This window comes from Nicotiana tabacum, chromosome 16 (genome assembly GCF_000715075.1).
Source record: "Nicotiana tabacum cultivar K326 chromosome 16, ASM71507v2, whole genome shotgun sequence".
Taxonomy (NCBI): Eukaryota; Viridiplantae; Streptophyta; class Magnoliopsida; order Solanales; family Solanaceae; genus Nicotiana; species Nicotiana tabacum.
Window position 1 is genome coordinate 140,429,312 of NC_134095.1, and position 16,928 is coordinate 140,446,239.

Genomic DNA, 16,928 nt, shown 5'->3' on the forward strand with positions numbered 1-16,928 from the left:
AAATCTGGAGGAGCAGGGAAAATACATGTGCATTAAATATTCCCAAAGGAATTACTGTCCAACCTACAAATAAAGAGGGCGAACTAAAAATAGGTGAAGGCAACAACAAAGTACTAACAAATGAGCATCAGAAGGAAGATGGATGGCAAGTAGTAAGAGGCAAATCAGCAACTAAGAATCACAGGGAGGAGAGTTGCTTAGATACAACCAATGGGTTTAAACCTCTAAGCGAGCAAATGAGCAGTAATGCAGAGCCAGTACTTACAGAGAAAATCCAGAGTAATGCTAGCATGAAAGCAAGATGTGGTAACAAAGGGAACGAGGCAGCCAAAATCTCTCAACCTAACTAAGCATGAATATAGTTACTTGGAATGTGAGAGGCCTTAATAAGGTATATAAGCAGAAGGAGTTAAAAGTAATTATAAAGGAAAATAAAATAGGGCTATTAGCCATACTGGAGCATAGAGTAGTAGAAAAGTTGGAAACCAAAATAATCCAGAAGATAGCTCAAGGTTGGAGATGGATTTCCAATGCTAGCTCTAATAATAAAGGTCGAATATGGATAATCTAGGATCCAAGACGTATAGATTTTGTTCTGCTCACTAAAGAGATACAGTATATACATGGGGTGACTAAGATATATGATCTGAACCCGAGTTTCCACTTCACAGCTGTTTATGGTCTTCACTCAATTCAGGATCGAAAAAGCATGTGGATAAGTCTACGAAGCATAACACAAATACAACAGGGTCCATGGATCATTATGGGGGACTTCAACACTATCTTACATCAAGAAGACAGAATGCATGGTTCACCTGTACAAGAATATGAGACAAGAGACTTTAGGAAATTCTTAATGAATACAGGATTCTGAAGTTAAAATATTTGGAAGGGAGTATACATGGACAAATAGCCACACATATAGCAAAATCGATAGAGCCATTGCAAATGCAGATTGGATGATCAATATGACCACAAAAGTAGTTCATATTTTGGAGCCTCACTTTTCTGATCACTCACCCTTGAGCATCAGTTTCACTAAATCACCTAGAAGAGGAGGAAAGCCTTTTAAATTCTTCAATTACATAACTGAACATAGACAATTCCAACAGGCAGTTGAGGAGGGATGGAACATATAGATGAATAGGAAGAACATGGGAGCAATATAGGACAAACTCAAGGGGGTTAAACAGAATTTGAAAAGACTCAATACAAAGCAGTTCACTGGAGTAGGTAAGAAGATAAAGGAGGTTAGACTACATCTACAAGAGGTGCAAGAGAAGTTAAGTGCCGACTACCTGAACACCATGCTAATGGAGGAAGAAAGGGAATTAAAATGTCAATTGGAGAAATGGAGTGGTATTGAGGAAAGCATATACAAGCAAAAGTCTAGAATTCAGTGGCTAAAAAAAGGTGATTCTAATACTTCCTACTTCTTTGCCTCCGTGAAGCACAGGTATTCACAGAATCACATCAGGAACCTTAAAAATGATCAGGGGGAGAGACTCCATACTGAAGCTGAGATAATAAAGGAAATAACTGGATATTATGAGAAATTACTTGGCACATCAACAAATACCCTGCCTACCATTGATCCTTTTGTACTTAAGGAAGGACCACTGCTAACTATGGAACAACAAAGAGAGTTGATTCAGCCAGTATCAAGGGTTGAAGTGTACCAAGCTTTGATGGATATTGATGATAGAAAAGCACCAGGGTGTGATGGCTTGAATGTTGTTTTCTTCAAAAAAAAAAAAGCATGGCCTGTGATTGGGGAGGAGATTACAGAAGCTATCCTTCAGTTCTTCAACATCTCCAACATGCTTAGAGCTATTAATTGTACTTCAGTGACACTAATACCTAAAGTACCGAATCCTGAATCTATAAAGGAATTCAAACCCATATTATGTTGCACCATCCTCTACAAAATCATTTTAAAAGTACTAACCAAGAGACTACAAGGGGTGATGGATACTTTGGTTGATAAATGTCAATCTGCATTTGTCCCTGGTAGGCTAATTACTGACAACATTATCCTAAACCATGATTTGATTAAAGGCTACGGAAGAAAAGGGTTATCACCAAGATGTGTGATGAAATTAGACATGCAAAAAGCTTATGATTCACTTGAGTGGGTATTTCTGGAGCAAGTTATGGTAGGTTTGGGTTTCCCTGTTGTATTTGTGAAGTGGATTATGGGTTGTGTTACCACGGTAACATATTCCATTTTAGTTAACGGAAGACCTATGCAACCATTTGTGGCCAGGAGAGGACTAAGGCAAGGGGACCCTCTATCCCCCTTCCTGTTTGTAGTAGCAATGGAGTTTTTGACAAGAAAATTGAAGACCCTGAGGCTGATACCGGACTTTAACTACCATCCCAGATGTGAGAAATTGCAGATTGTACAGCTAGGTTTTGCTGAAGACCTACTTTTGTTTTGCAGGGGTGATATAAGATCTGTGCAGTTATTATATGAATGTTTTCTCCAGTTCTCCTACTGCTCAGGACTTGTAGTAAATAAACACTAAAGTTCAATCTTCTTTGGAGGAGTACCTGAGGATATAGAACAAGCTATTCTGAACATATTGGGGATTTCCAAAGGTGCACTACCAGTAAAGTACTTAGGTGTACCACTAAGTTCCAAAAGACTATCAGTATCACAATGCCAACCTTTAGTGGATAGAATAGTGGGAAAAGTTACAACATGGACAGCAAAGTTCTTGTCCTATGTAGGGAGACTTCTGCTTATTAAAAGTGTCCTGTTCTTAATGCAAACCTTCTGGTGCCAGACATTTATTATGCCTAAAAGATACTTAATGTGATTGAATCTATATGCAGAAGCTATCTTTGGAGGGAAGACAATAAGATGACAAAGAAGGCATCACTATCATGGGATAATGTGTGTTATCCTAAGTCAGCGGGAGGGTTCAATGTCATCGATATATGCCTATGGAATAGAGCTGCAATATGCAAGCATTTCTGGAACCTGTGCCAAAAGAAGGATAGACTTTGGATACAATGGGTTCATAGCTACTATGTGAAGGGTAAACATATTTGGGGGTGTGACCCTCCACAAGCGTCCTGGATGGTTAAAAAGGTGATGAAGGCAAAAGATACCTTGGAGAAAGCAGGATACTTATATGAAGACATCTTGAAGACCAGTCACCTCTCAATCAAGAAGATATACAACAAACTTAGAGGAGATTATCCAAAGGTGAGTTGGAAGAGACTAATATGCAACAATCCAGGATATCCTAAATGGATATTCATACTACAATTGGAAGCACTGGGGAGGCTATATACTAGAGATAGATTAGCAAAGTGGGGTGTGATGACTGAGCTAATTTGTCCTCTGTGTGACAATCACGATGAATCCATTGAGCACCTATTTTTTAAGTGCAACTTCTCTGCTTCCCTATGGGGAAAAATGCTCACATAAACAGAGAGCCAATGGGATGGAATCAAGAACTGGCATGGGCAGTTATGAATGGAAATGGAAAGGATACTAAAGTTGAAATCTACAAATTAACAATGTCAGGATGTGTGTACTACTTATGAAAAGAGCGGAACTTAAGAATCTTCCAAAAGAAGTCGAGAAGTGTTGAAGTTCTAAGCAGATTAATAACACAAGATGTTCATTGCAGGGGACGGTGGGATCGGAAACTTGCAGGGCAATTGAGAAGGATGAATTTCTTTCCTTAGTTAACTTCTGTCTATTTTTGTAACTAAGGGGACAGGGAGGAAGAGAAGATGAATGTAAAAAGTTGGGGATGTCCAACTGTATGGGTTTTGTTTTGCTTGTAAATATATTTTTTCTTGGTAAATAAAATTACTTAATTACCAAAAAAAAAAAGTTGCACCCAATCATTTCAACAAACAAATTACTATTAATTTCAATTTTTCAGATTCAACTTGAAAAATAGTAAATTAAAACTCAATAAAGGAAATAAGGGTGAGGAAGAAGGGTGCACTTAGCTACAGGATGCCAAGTATTTGATTGAAAATGCCAAATTTGGAAAAACTTGATGTATGGGGTAAAATTGATTGATGATAACTGGGCGAATGACGATGTGACACATGGCATTATAGACAGTTGGGGATGTGAGTCAGCAAACAGTTGTCACCAGTTGCAAGCGGAGAACAATCAGTGCCAAATAACCCCCGAATACAGAACAACTGATGATAAAGATTTGCAGCATTGCCATCGGGTAACATTCATCGGACAACCGTTACAGAGAATATCGGTATTTAAATGCAGTTGTTATGCACCCATCAATGGCGATTTTATTCTCATTCAAGAGGAGCTTGATTTTAGGATCTTTTTTCCTTAAATAGGGCTATAAATAGCAGGGTTAACAACCATTATAAGGACACAAAACACTCTGCATGCAAAAGCAATAATCTACTATCTTGTTACGTTCAATTTGAACACCTGAACAATTGCTTTTACTTTTGTCCTTGGAAAGGCTAAGTTCTGAGTCAGGCTTGTTATCTCCTTTAATTTCAGTCGCTAATCTTATTTTTGTCCTTATTTATTTATCGTTTTTGGATCAAATCGATTCTCTTGTCTATAAACCACGCTATAAATTCAACTGTACCATTTTACGAGTAAACAGTTTTGCGCCCATCATGGGCCATAGACAACTACAAAGTTTCTTTGATCCATTCGTTTGTTACTAATAGATTTTTTACTCTTTCCTTAGTAAATATCAGATATGGCAGCTAATAATGCCAACAACACTTACAACTTTGGAGCACACGATGAAGGAGAAGAGACGTCCCAACGCTAAGACTCAATCAGCGAGACTCGCGACGAAGGGGATGAAACAACCCTGGTTCATGAAGGTCAGTACCCTCGGAATGTTCGGGGCCCAACTCCTTATTACATGGAGGATGAACACATTGTTGAAATGGTCAAACTCCTTAGAGAACAACAAAGAGCAATCAAAGATCACCTCTCAAGGAAAGATCAGTTGATGACAGAATTAAAACAAGCATTGTCGGGTGCTTCCAATAATGGAAGGGCCTCAATTCCTCCCAATATTCCAGCAAACCAAACGGCTCAGAGAACCAATAACAATACCCCAAGGGGTGAAGTTGGCTACGACGAAGCCGGAGGGACCGGTAGTGGATCTGGGAACAATAACATGAATGGTCCTTTCAAAACTAAGCTCATGAAGTCACGAGAGAGATGAATGAACGAATAGATTAGAATGCGAAGGAGTTTCACACTCGGATGGATTAGATTCTGGGCGCGTCACCCGTTAAAGGGTCTAGATTAAAAAAATACACGTAATTACCGTTTAAACCAAGTGCGACCCTAGAGTTAATTCTGAAGAGGTTCAAAATTTCAGATATACCAAAGTATGATGGGACATCGGACCACAGGAGCACATCACGACCAACATCACGATAGTGAAAGGGAACGGCTTGGCTCAACATGAGATCGAATCGGTTTTGTTGAAGAAGTTCGGCGAAACCCTTACGAAGGCGCCCTGACATGGTATTCTCTCTTACCTGAGCATTCAATCGATTCTTTTGAAATGCTTGTGGATTCGTTCATCAAAGCCCATGCTGGAGCAAGAAAGGTCCAGGCCAAAAAGGCAGATATATTCAGAATTTTGCAAGGAGAATCTGAGATGTTGTGGGAATTCGTAATTTCGTTCCAGTAGGAAATGATGTTGCTACCAACGATTCCGGATGAGTGGGCAGCGGAGCCATTCACTAAAGTCCTGAATCCACTGAGTTCTGATGCCTCTCAAAAATTGAAGGAGAGATTGCTCAAGGTTTAGGAACCACATAGGGAAATGTTCATAATCGCTACGAGTCGAAGATAAGGATAAAAGATGATCAATTTGGTTGTTCTGTCTCATCCAGGGGACGAGAACACGATAAAAATCAGGATAAATTTAAAAATGACTTTGACGCAGATCAGAGGTCCTCTGGGGGTCATTTCTACCGCACGAGAGGACCGATGGGTGTAGCAATAAAGGACTCCAATCATCGGATAGGTTAGCTTCCGACAGAAAGACGGATCATGGACAGCATAACAGATTATTGCAAGAGAAAGAGGTGCTAGGGTCCTGAGATCCCGCATATCCTAGGTTATCTGATTACAACTTCAATATCAACCTAGTAGTGGTGTCAGCAATGAGGAATATCAAAGAAGCATATTTTCGAAACCAATCCGATCAGATCCTAGCCAAAGGGATCCTAATCTATAGTGTGAATTTCACGTGACTCACAGCCACAGAAATAGGGACTGCCGACATCTTCGCGAGGATCGAGCCAAAAATAATTATGGCAAAGCCGAGACGATGCATAGTCATCAAAGACAATAACATGGTAACCTCGGATGACAATAAACATGATCTTCGGAGGAAACGAGGTCAATGGGGTGATATTTTCGGTAGCAAAAAAGGACGAAAATATCAGTGACTCATGGCAAGAGGATACGGGAAGTCTCGGAAGATGATGTCACCTTCACGGAAGAAGACGATGAAGTACTCATTATTTCGCAAAATGATGCCTTAGTAATCTTCATTGATGTTTTGGATTTTAAAATTAAACGTGTTTTGGTTGAACCAGGAAGTTCAACCAATATCATACAATGGAGAGTCCTGGAGCAAGCGAAGTTAACTGAAAATATAATTCCAGAAGCTCCTAGCTAGCTTCAATCTAACAAGTGTGACAACCCAAGGAGAAATTCTACTGCCCACTCATACCAGAAAATCGTGGATACATGAAATGAAGGTTGTGCACTCGACCTATCACCAATTATTGAAGATTCTGACACCTGAGGGGATCAAACGTGTAAGAGAAGACCAACTGGAGGAAAGAGAGATGAACGAAGTAACCGTTTCCAGCAGCAAGGGCAAAGGAACTAGCAAATGGCAATTACAGGAGCCGATGCCTCCTCCATTTCCAATTGAAGATGATAAAGGCGAGGATTCATAGGAATTATATCAGGTGCCGAGGTCTTTTTAGGTACAATATGAGACGGATACAACCAAGTCAACCGCAGAAGAGCTCGAACAAGTGTCTTTGTTTGAAGAATATTTGGAAAGGAAATTCCATTTAGGAACGGGGTTAAGTCCCAAACTCAGGTTAGAACTTATAAATTTTCTTCAAGATAGTGTTGACTGCTTTGCATGGTCATACTCGGATATGACAAGTATTCCACTAAAGTTAGCGGTCCATAAACTAAGCTTGGATCCAAACTTCCCACTGGTAAGGTAAAAGAAACACTCAATAATAGAGGTCAAGAACAAGTTTGTTAAAGAACGAGGTAACCCGACTACTTAACATCGATTTGATACGAGAGGTTAGCTAACATAGTAAAAGAATAACAAATTTAGGATGTGTGTGGATTAGACTCATTCCCATTGCCAAACATTGATCAAATGATTGATGTTACGACCAGACACGAGTTAATGAATTTTTTTATGCTTATTCCGGGTATAATCAAATTAGGATGAACCCAGAAAATCAATTAAAAACTTCATTCATCACGAACTTTGGCACATATTCTATAACGTGATGCCTTTTAGGCTTTAAAATGCCACGGTAACTTATCAGAGGCTCATTAATAAGATGCTTGAAAAGTAGATAGGTAAGACGATGGAAGTATATATTGACGATACGTTAGTTAAGTCTTTAAATGCAGGAGATCATCTGAAACATCTCCAAGAGACGTTCGACATTATGAGAAAGTACAATATAAAGCTCAACCCGGAGAAGTGTGCCTTCAAGGTTGGCTACGATAAATTCTTAGGGTTTCTGGTCTCACAAAGAAGGATCGAAGTAAATCCCGACAAATTCAAAGCCATCGAGGATATCTCAGACCAACTACCAAGTGTGAAAGAGGTGCAAAGATTGACCGAAAGATTGGCGGCTCTAAGAAGGTTCATCTCAAGGTCCTCGGAGAAATTCCACCACTTCTTTTCACTTTTGAAAAAGAAGAACGACTTCGTGTGGACTCCAAAATGCCAACAGGCACCAAAGGACCTAAAAAGATACCTATCCAGCCCTCCATTGTTGTCAAAACCGGGGGAAGGTGAACAACTGCTAATTTGTCTAGCGGTCTTGAAAGTAGTGGTAAGCACCGTCTTGGTTCGGGAAGAATAAAGTATGTAGTTTCCTATTTATTACATTAGTGAGATATTATCAGGAGTGGAGACACGTTATCCGCAGCTTTAAAAGCTAGCCTTAGCTCTCGTAGTTGCCTCTTGAAATGTTAGGCCTTATTTTCAATGTCACTTAATAGCCGTTATGACAACCTTTCCCTTAAGGAATGTCCTTTATAAGCCTGACTTTTCAGGCGATTTGGCTAACTGAGCGAGTTCGACATCGAGTACAAACCCAGGACTTCAGTCAAGTCACAAGTTTTGGTCCACTTCGTGGTCGATTTTAGTCCAGGATTAATGCCTTTGGTGGCTAAGAAAGTCGTGGTAGTATCGGGAACGACATCGGGAGTTTGGACCTTATTTACAGATATGGCCTACAATGTAAAAGGGTCCAGCCTCGGGGTAGATCTACCCACGCCCTTGGGGAAAACCCTGAGGCAGGCCATTAGAACTGTACCGTTAACTAAAAATGAAGCCAAATGCAAGGCTTTGGTTACAGGACTCGAACTATCTCGGAGACTATGTTCCGAGATAATCGAGATAAAACGCGACTTCCAACTGGTGGTGAACCAAGTGTATGAAATTTTCAACACAAAGGATGAGTGCATACAACAATACTTAAACAAAGTTCAAGCATTGCTTACACGATTCAGAGAATGGTCAATTGTCCATATTCCAAGGAGGAAAACGTGGAGACAGGCGCATTGGCTAATTTGGGTTCATCCACGGAGATGAAAGGATCTGATTGCAGTGCAGTTGTTCAGTTGCTGCCTTCGGTGTTGGATGTGGACGGCTACTACGAAGTAGATTTAACCAACTTAATTTGGGATTGGAGGAATGGGTTTATTGAATATCTCAGACATGGTAAATTACCCAAAGGACCCAAAGGCGTCCCGGGCACTACGAACCAAAGCAGCTCGTTACTGCCTCGTTGATGGACAGTTTATACATGAGGTCGTTTCAAGAACCATTGGCTCGGTGTCTAGGGGCCTTGGAGGCTGATTACATGATGATGGAGGTTCATGAAGGAGTATGTGGAAACCATTCCTGTGTAGACTCAGTGGTTCTCAAGTTAGTCAGGGCTGGCTACTATTGGCCTCGCATGGAACAAGACGAAAAAGCATTCGTAAAAAAGTGCGACAAATGTCATGAACAATTAGTGCATCAACCAGTAGAACTTTTGCATTTGGTGGTGTCCCCGTGGCCATTCATGAAATAGAGAATGGACATAGTCGGTCCCTTACCGCAAGGGCCTAGAAAGGTAAAATTTCTTTTAATTTTAATTGATTATTTTACTAAATGGGTTGAAGTATGTGCTTACCAAAAAATCAGAAAATGAGAAGTGGTTGGCTTCATATTAGACCATATAATATGTCGATTTAGAATACCAAAGGAGATTTCTTGTGACAGCGGGTCACAGTTCGTAGGTTCTAAAGTCACAAAGTTTTTGGAAGGATTAAAAATGAAATGAATTACGTCTTCTCCGTACCACCAGAGTGCTAATGGACAAGCGGAGTCAACCAACAAGGTAATTCTTCAAAACCATAAAAGGAAGTTAGAATATGCCAAGGGAAAGTGGCCAGATGAGCTTCTGGGATTTCTATGGTCATATCGGACCACTGCAAATTCGAGCATGGGTCAAACACCCTTTTTAACCATATACGGTTCGGAGGCATTGATACTGGTGGAAGTGGGGGAACTGACCCTAACATTTTTTCGGGCGCACGAAGAAGCGAACTATGAGGCGTTACTAATCAGATTAGATTTACTTGAGGAGCACCGGGATCTGGCATATGTGAGGATGGTAGCAAAAAAGCAAAGGATGGAAAGGTATTACAATTGCAGGGAAAATTTCCGATATTTCAAAGTTGGGGATTTGGTACTAAGGAAAGTTACTCGAAGCGCTCGAGAAGTCAACGCTGGGAAGCTGGGAACAACATGGGAAGGACCTTACCAATTTTCAGCTATAACCGGTAAAGGCTCATACGAATTGGAAAATCAAGACAGAGTTAAATTGCCGAGAAATTGGAACGTGACTCACCTCAAAAGATATTATTGCTGAAGATCCTTGTTGATACTAAAAGTTTGTGATGCACTCATTTTTCCTTCGATCAGTTTTTGTCATGATCAAGTGTTTTTTTGCGTGTTTTTAATGAGGAAGCAACGTAAAGCATACTACGAAGAAAGAATCATCGGCAAGGGTAAGACCTTCAATATAAAGGCACTAAAGTTCTTCCACCAATGGGATCGACGACCATGAGATCATGTGGCAAACAACTTGTAGATGGTTAAATAATCTTTGGTTCGATGGCAAATCTTGCCTCCCTAAACTCAAAGAGATTATTTAACCATTCACAAGTTGTCTCCACCGCTGAAGTGGCAGCATAAAGTATAAAATGAAAGAAAAGGCCTTCAATGAATACAAGACCTCCAGTGTTCGAATTCTCATACTTAGCATTCGAACACTAGGGGAGTAATATATGTTACAGAACCAAGAATACCACGCAGATGGGGACTATTAGAACTGGGATCAATGTCTTATCGCGATCGGGGATTGCATGATCAGCTCTGTAGAAATAAGTTGTACAAGTTAGCCACATGTATTGGTAGCTTTAAGCAAATGAATGTTTACGTAAGTATACTTTTGCAGATAGAAGGAATAAATCAAAGTCTTTTTTTTATCTTATTTCTTGTCTGAGTGATAAGTTAATTTATTTTATCATTTGAGAGTTAACAAAAATTTGAAATGCTTGTGCAGTAATGAACATGAGACGTCCTTTTCAAGAGCACCGTAAACATAAGGGCCCTCTCTTATGAAATCCTCATAGTAAATGGTAGATTCCGGAAGTGTTTATGCCCAGAATCAAAATCTATGAGATGCAAAAATATTCCCGAAACTTTATCAACTAAATGAAAAAGAATATTTTTACACAACATTTAAGCAAAAAGTTTCTTTATTAATTAAAGCGACAAACTTAGTAAATTTTTTTAGCATAACTACAAAAGGTAAAAGAAAAAATTTATACATCATTGCTACCAGAACCCGAAGGGAGAGAATGGTTTTTATTTCCCCCGGTGGACGAAGGTTGTTCCGCTGCCGGTTCGGGGCCTTCATATTCTTCGGTCTCCCCAATACTAAGAATTAGTATTGGAGGAGTCAGATGCAGCGGGTCGACCAAAAAGGTTTTAACGAGCGATTAACTTCAGTTCTCGGGCCTTAGGAATGTCCGTCATCAATGTTGGGAATGCCTTCTTTGGCCTCCTCCAAAGTCTTCCTCTTCATATGATACATGGCATAGGTTTTCTCGAAGACAAGGGAATCTTTTTGGTCCTGGAGTTTTGCTCGAAGCTAATCAATTTTGGCTTGGAGCTCTTCATTTTCAGCCTTCATTTCACGTAGTCTGGAATCAAGCTCAACGTTGGTAGTTGAGTGAAGTCAGTTCTACTCCATGACTTTCTCGAGCCTCTCTTCCATTTTGGCCCTCTTCTCCTCGGCAGCAGTGGCCTCCTTAGTTTTGGCATGTAAGCCAGCCTCAAAATTGTTAACTTGTTCCACGAAGGCAGATTCATGCTTCGCAGTAGCAGACGCAGTGTCGTGAAACTCGACCTATTTATCCTTCGCTTCCTTGAGGTTCTCGTGTAGCTGGGCGGCTTCTTGACTATGAGCCATCATGTTGCTGTAGTCGGGCCTCGAGCTCATCTATTTGAGCGACTTTGGCCTCCAACACTGGGAGGCGCTCAACGAGCTGATTCCTCTCAGTCAAAAGTTGATCTCATTCTAAAGCAAGCTCTTTCTTATACAGAATCAACCTTTGTAGGCCCTCGGAGGCAAGAAAGTTGGCCTGAAGAAGGGATAAAACCAAGATTATTACTTCGAAACGTAAACTGAAAGAATGTGAAAAAGACAAGATTGTTACCTGCACCGAGCAATGCATGCTATTTTATGAGGCACTCCTCCGAAAGGGAGTCCATCTTTTTCCAGTCTTTCACTGAAGCCAGTGGCTTTAGGTAATCGGAAAGCTCCACCGGCTTGGAGAGAATATGGTACTCCTTAGAAACTAAAAGAGTGGAACTTCGCCTTCCATCAGTAGCCGGTGACAGAAGAAGGTTAGGGGCCGAAGTCCTCAGACTGGGGGAATTGGTAGGGATCGGAAAACGGGAATGAGCATTCTCAACCAGACCCATTTCCCCTAGAGTGCATGAACTTCCTCTGACGATAAATTTTGAAGCCCCACAGGCGGAGCACCCGGTTGAGCTGATAAAGACCTTTTTCTTCTTTGAAGAGGGGAGCTTTCATCATTAGCCCCTTCTTCATCATCAATGACCATTGTGAACGGTTTAGTTGATGATCTTATCACTCTCTTTTCCTGAGCCCCCATCCAAGAGGTATGCTTCCTCTTTGGTTTATTACTTTTAGATTGGAGACTCCGAGAGGAGGCATCCTCACGGGAGGCTCAAGCAGATCCACGAGCTATGCTCCGGTTAATGGCATTTTGTAGTACCCGCTCGGCCTACTCAGGGTCGTCGAGAGCATCAACGTTGGGGCATACAACAGAACCCCTCGAAAGCCCTATACAAGCAAAAAGACGATTAGTAAAATGTTCTTAAGTTTTTTTACACAAATAAGATTGAAAGAAAGAAGAATTTTTCTTACCATGATTCTTGGCTCTCTACCCGTATTTGGGAGCCAATTGTTTCCATCGTCGGGTTTCCAGAGTGGTGATGTCTAGGATATTTTGAACCCATTGGGCCAATCCTTGAACCTGTGGTGATTTCTAGTGAGTATCTGGAACAAGGAAATGGAAATGTCATTTAAGGGGAAAGTTTTTTTCACGAAGAGAAGAAACAAATATGCGAAGACTTACAGAAAAGGTTCTATGATTCGGGAAAATTGGCGTTGTGGCCGGGACGATGTCTCTAATAGAGATAATAAAAAACTTCTCCATCTATCCACAGTCGTTGTCTCCATCAACACTGGTGAGGGGCACGATGACCATGCTTTCTAAGGTTTAACACCCCCCACGAAAAATCTTGGGGGAGTAAAAGTTCATCATGTGCGCAAGAGTTAGGATTTCTCCTATCTTAGAGCACAACTCACGAAGACAAGACACCGTACGCCAGATGGATGAGGCTACTTGTGCCAAGTAGACCTAGTACCGGTGGAAGAACTCCAACATTATTGGGTCAAGTCCTTCACCCGATGCCAAGGTGAAGGAACCCAAAGTGAAGGGGTACATACATGAACACCGCTTTGGATTAAGTAACTCATTCTACACCATCTAGGCGAAGATTTAGATATTGTTGTAGTTGCAATCCCCTTTCACAATAGGGATGCTAGAATGACAAATGGAGGAAGGGTACCCACGAACAGGCCAAAACCTTCGACTTGTGGAATTTGCAGGTGCTTTTTGCTCCTAGAGATCAGATGAAGTACTGAGGTGAAGTGGTATGATAGTGTTTAAGGTTGGAGGATTGGACTCGATGTCAACCTCTTTGGTTTTATTTTTCCCCGGGCCTCCACCGAAGAGAAGACCTGCATTTTCGGAGATAGCAGTGTAAGAAGACATGGTGGTACAAGATTAGTGAAGAAGTTCTTACTGAGAAAGATGAATGTTGTAGAAAAGTTCTAAGAAAATTCAGAGAAGGAGAAAGAGTTCTGAAAATAGTAAAAGTAAAGAGTAAAAATGATGAGTAGTGGAGAAGTTATAGACGGCAAAAATTATGGTCATGGTTACCTCGAAAACAGTCTGAATTATGGAGCAACACGTGTTCAGGTTATTAAATGCGAGAAGACGTGCGTCCTTTCAAATGTCAGAGACCGTTCAAGAACTTTTCTGCCAAGAAAAGAACTTCTTATCTACTTCCCGATAACACTAAGTTGTGTTAGCAGAAAGTAGGGGGACTATCTGTATGGGGTAAAAATAGTTGATGACAACTGGGCAAATGACAATGTGATACGTGGCATTAAAGACTTGTGGGGATGTGAGCCAGCAAACAGCTGTCACCGATTGCAAGCGACGAGCAATCAACACCAAATAAGCCCCGCAGACAGAACAACCGATGACAATGATTTGCAGCATTGCCATGGGGTAACATTCATTGGAAAACTATTAGAGAGAATATTTGCATTTAAAGCCAGCCGTTATGCACCCATCAATGGCGATTTTATTCTCATTCAACAAGAGCTTGATTTTAGGATCTTGTCCCCTTAAGTAAGGCTATGAATAGTAGGGTTAACAGTCATTATAGGGACATGAAACACTCCGCAAGCAAAAGCTATACTCCACTATCTTGTTACCCTTAATTTGAACACCTGAACAATTGCTTTTACTTTTGTCCTCGGAAAGGCTAAGTTTTGAGTCAAGCTTGTTATCTTCTTTAATTTCAGTCGTTGTCCTTATTAATTTGTGTTTTTGGATCAAATCGATTTATTTGTCTATAAACCACGCTATAAATTCAACTGTATTGTTTTACGGGTAAACATTTGATAATAGTATTTAAGATTTATTATTTCTTTACTATTCATTTTGTCGAATGGCCATAGAGTAGGGATGTCAATGGATCTTTAAAATCAAATTAAACTGAATGAATTGTACTGTACCAAATCGATTATTATGTTTCTTTTATTAAAATAATAGGTTTTTATATAAATCTATAACTTGTACCAAGTATGTAGGGTAAGTTTTAATTTATAAAAATAAATCAAAAATATACCGAACCATACAAATAAATTTATATATGAAAATATATTTCGTATATTCAGTTTTAAAACAACAATTTTTTTTATAAGGCCTTAGGATTATGAAAGCGACTACAATCAACATATAATTAATACCTAAAATCTTAGCTCCCAAACTTATTCAGATACCCCTGTTAAATAGTTCCAACATTTTAAGTAACAAGTCACAAGGTATTGTATATCTTTCCTCTTATATGATTTAAATTTAATTTGTTGAATACTTAATCTTGTAATTGATTTCTATTTTTAAGTCCTAATGTGATTAGTATTTTTTTACTCGGGTGATTATATTCCTCTCTTTGTTTAATTTATTCTACGCTGCTATAAAATAGTGAGATGACTCAATACTGGCTATTTTTTATATTTCTTTGATTCATCACCTGTTAAATATAAAAATGTGGAATTTTTTTTTGTATAGCTTGATATAATTAATGCTTATTGTATTAGGTAAAAACTCGTCAAACTCAATTTTTCCATAAACTTGTCAAATATTAAAACTTAGCTCAAAGTAACAATATAAAACAAGGAAAACAAGAGATATAAAGAGAAAGAGAAGAGAGATTCTTATTCTTTCATGTATTCAAGTGTGTACTATGTGATGTCCAAACCCTCTATTTATAGGATGATATTTAGGTAACACAAAGGTATGTCATGAACATGGTATTAACTATTGAGATTATGCAGGAGGTTATAGAGGTGTGGGAGTCTATAGATAATGTGCCTCATTAAAACCTTACTAAAAAAAAACCTATGAGAAAAAATCTTAGTGAAGGAAAAAGAGTACACATATCTTGTAATACACAGTACTTGCTGCCTCATTAAAAACCTTGCCAGGAAAATTTAGTGAGATAAAACCTTAGCTAAGGGAAAAAGAGTACTTTGCGTATTTGTCTCCCCTGACGACGAATTTCAAACTTATAACAACTTCTCTAATATTGAGATCGACAATGATTTGTGAATAAGTTTGTCAAATTATCACTTGAACAAATTGTTGAACAACGATCATGTCTTAAATATAACTTTGGTAAAATATGCTTTATTTTGTCTCCTTCGATAGTCCTTCTTTCAATTAGCTATGCATGCCGTATCGTCTTCAATGTAATTAGAATCTTGTTGAATATCATAATATGGCAGTACCCTCACATATAAATAGATTATCTGAACAACGAACTATCCATGCATTTGTACAACCAACAACACATTGACAATATTTGTTAGAATAAACAAATCTATATCAAGGATTCCTTTTGCAATATAACATTAATCGTATTTTATTATCTCCACATAGGAGTAAAACTATATCTTGCAAGCATATTATTATACTTATGGTTCTTGCAAAATATATTAGTGCACCAATTGCACTAGACACAAAAATAAATTATGTACGTCATGATTTCTCTAATCCACATACGGATTTGCGGAAGCTTTATTAATAAATTTCTTCAAAACCTTAATATGCTTCAGAACAATTTAAATACTTCAAGGATTTTCATTATACGCATATCAAATGTATTGTTAGACCAAAACCTGAAATGACTACATCCACCACAGGAGAACATGTCTCCATATAATCAATGACATGATATTTACAAATCTTCTTGTGACACAAGTCGTCTTTATGTCTATCGACTTGATTTTTTATTTAACTTTTTGCACAAGAATACCTTTATACCTCCATTGGCTTTATACTTTCAGGTGTTGGGATTATCCGTTCAACTTAACATTTCTCAAGTGAAGTCAATTTTCATTTGGCCAATCATTTATCTGTCAAAATTCCATGACATATTTAAGCTCAAGATCCTCGTCAATATTAATAATATTGAGCGCTACATTATATCAACAATATCTTGGACGATCATTTTATATCGGTTCCATCATTACCCAATAAAGATATAACTTATTGAGATCTCTTTATCTTATTATTTTCAGTTACCTGAGTCTCTCCTGTGAGGTCTTATAAAATGTTATGTCGTGGTGCTTGTTTACCTCGAAAATGGTAATTACAATTAGATTGGATTTCGTGGTTCTAAAAATACATGATTTATTTTTATGCTAGTTGTTAG

General features: G+C 39.0%; 1 protein-coding gene across 1 annotated transcript; it reads left to right on the forward strand.

Moving 5' to 3' along the window:
* The first annotated feature begins 7,620 nt into the window (after nt 1–7,620).
* On the forward strand, nt 7,621–10,188 carry LOC142170437 (uncharacterized). Its single transcript, XM_075232345.1, has 4 exons — nt 7,621–8,097; nt 8,780–8,990; nt 9,113–9,252; nt 9,622–10,188. Exons 1-4 carry the CDS (start codon nt 7,621–7,623, stop codon nt 10,186–10,188), a joined length of 1,395 nt encoding a protein of 464 aa, XP_075088446.1.
* The last annotated feature ends 6,740 nt before the right edge of the window (nt 10,189–16,928 follow it).